This window comes from Dermacentor albipictus, chromosome 7 (assembly GCF_038994185.2).
Source record: "Dermacentor albipictus isolate Rhodes 1998 colony chromosome 7, USDA_Dalb.pri_finalv2, whole genome shotgun sequence".
NCBI classification, from domain to species: Eukaryota; Metazoa; Arthropoda; class Arachnida; order Ixodida; family Ixodidae; genus Dermacentor; species Dermacentor albipictus.
This window is the reverse complement of record NC_091827.1, coordinates 85,641,229-85,643,588: the sequence shown is the minus strand read 5'-3', so window position 1 is coordinate 85,643,588 and position 2,360 is coordinate 85,641,229. Positions and strand designations below refer to the sequence as shown.

Below are 2,360 nucleotides of genomic sequence, written 5' to 3'. Positions count from 1 at the left end.
TTTATCACTTTTAATCTTTGCTGTCCTCTCTTCTTCTCACTTGAACCTTTCTGGGGGGCGAGGGTTAACCTTGCGTGGGTAGCCGACCTTGGGTAAACCATATTTGGTTAAAGCAATTGCGTACAGCTGGCATTTACAGGACCTCTCTCTCCAGGCCTTGCAGCGTCCCCTTGTAGGGATCCACGGTGAGTGGCTGCCGTTGCTGCCGGACAATTTGCCTTTACATATGAGAAAGCCGTACCCTCCACTCCCTGATCGCCCTGAGAAACTAGGGCGCACCGAAGAAGTTTTCAAGATTTTGGCCGAAACATTGACAATAGACAGTTTTAGTTACACGTACGTGGAGGCTTCAAGTACGCAAACGTGAAAAGCCTACGTACCTTACGTGCACGCCATCTGAAACGCTTTTAGCTACATGTACGCGACGCACGCCAAGAGGGGCCCCGTAGCTCCATCTATCGGGAAATGTGAACACGGCGGTAGCCAATTCAATCATGTCGCCGTGTTTCGATGCGAGCGGTCTGCGCGCGCGCGGCCCGCTATCGCTTGTTAGTGATCTTGCGGAACTCCCACGCGAAGCTGTCTACGTGCGCGAGAAACGCACGCAAAGAATTGAATCTCACGTACGTCCGTAAGACGCGCGCGCGCACGCTACGTTCTACGCATGCGCACTGCTGATACGTAGAAACTCTGCGTACGCAAAGCCTCTACGTACGTGTAACTAAAACTGTCTAATTTTTCAAGATTTCATGTAATACATTCAGAGAAAAAAAAGGCAGCGAGAATGATCACGCCTTTTCTGGTTGCAAATACACTTACTGAAGCTTTTGGCCCAGATTATAAGATCTCCATGTTCGCAAGCGGCGATCTCCTTTTAGAACATGGCGAAAAGGAACAGCACGAAAAACTCTCTAATCTAGTATCTTTCGGGAGCCTTCCAGTGACGGTCACACCGCACCGCACAATGAACACCACCCGTGGAATCGTTTCGGATGCTGATCTCATGGAGCTGACTGAAGCCGAACTACTTGAGAGCTGCAGCGATCAAAATGTGATCAACGTCAAGAGAATAAAGATCAGGCGCGACGGCAAGGAGATTGAAACAAAGCACCTAATTCTAGCATTCGCATCAAGTATGCTACCTGAGACCATTGAGACTGGGTACATAAAAATCCGAGTTAGCCGGTACATCCCCAATCCTTTCCGATGCCTTACCTGTCAAAGATTTGGCCACAGTTCACAGAACGGCCAAGGCCGACAGACTTGCGCTGTAAGTAGTGCCCAAGAACACCCATCTGACAACTGCGAAAATGCTCCACACTGCGTGAATTGTGAGGTGGAGCACGCCGCGTACTTGCGGACCTGTCCATCATGGAAGAAAGAAAAAGAAATAGTCAGAATCGAAGTTAAGGAAAACATATCCGTCAAAGAGGTACGCAGGCGGGCAGCATACCTGCCAAAAAACAGCTTTGTCGAACTAACGCATCAGGTGGCAGCACCGCAACGGCCTCCGGCGGTTGTCCTACCCACACACAGTGAGGTGGCAGTGACGCCATCCACCCTTTCCGGCGGCTGCTGCCAGGGCTGCTCCGCTGCCCCAGCAGAACAGGCCATCTACCTCTGGAATGGCGGCCTCAAAGGTTTCGTCTACGAAAACGAGGCCTTCACATCAAACGCAGCGCTCGCAAGGGCGCATGTCCAGCGCATCGCAAGAGGCGATGAGCACCACAACCAGCCAGACGGCGCCACCAGCGCCTAAGGAGCGGCGGGCCTCTCTAGACCGCTCCAAAAAAGACAAAACTCCCGTCACCGCAACTCCAAAGGGCACTTCAGCTAATCCTCATCTCTTAAAGACAAAGCGCACAACACATTTTCTATATTAGAGACACAAATACTACAATGGAATATGCAAGGACTTCTACATAACCTCGACGAAAATGAAGATCTCCTACACGAATATAGTGCAAAGGTGCTGTGTGTTCAGGAAATGGACCTCAAACATACGGAAATTAATTTTCTCCGGCAGTAAATTATTTTTCGTAAAGACCGTGATGACACGGTCGTGTCGTGCGGAAGTGTGGTTATTATAGTTGACAAAGGCGTTGCCTGCCGGGAATTAAAACTCCGTACGCCCCTAGAGGCAGTTTCTGTCCGAGGGGTATTGTTTAACAAGCTAGTCACAATTAGCTCTATATACATTCCTCCTAATTACGAACTTCACAAAACAGAATTTCAAAATCATATAGAAGAACTTCCGGTGCCCTACCTACTTGTCGGCGACTTAAACGCCTATAACACTTTGTGCGGGCACTCTCGTTGTGATGCGAGAGGTCGCCTAATTGAAAACTTTCGCTCCTGCT

General features: G+C 49.7%; 1 protein-coding gene across 1 annotated transcript; it reads left to right on the top strand.

The window, feature by feature from the left end:
* Positions 1–964: 964 nt before the first annotated feature.
* Positions 965–1,759, top strand: LOC135899627 (uncharacterized). Its single transcript, XM_065428930.1, has one exon. It carries the CDS (start codon positions 965–967, stop codon positions 1,757–1,759), a length of 795 nt encoding a protein of 264 aa, XP_065285002.1.
* The last annotated feature ends 601 nt before the right edge of the window (positions 1,760–2,360 follow it).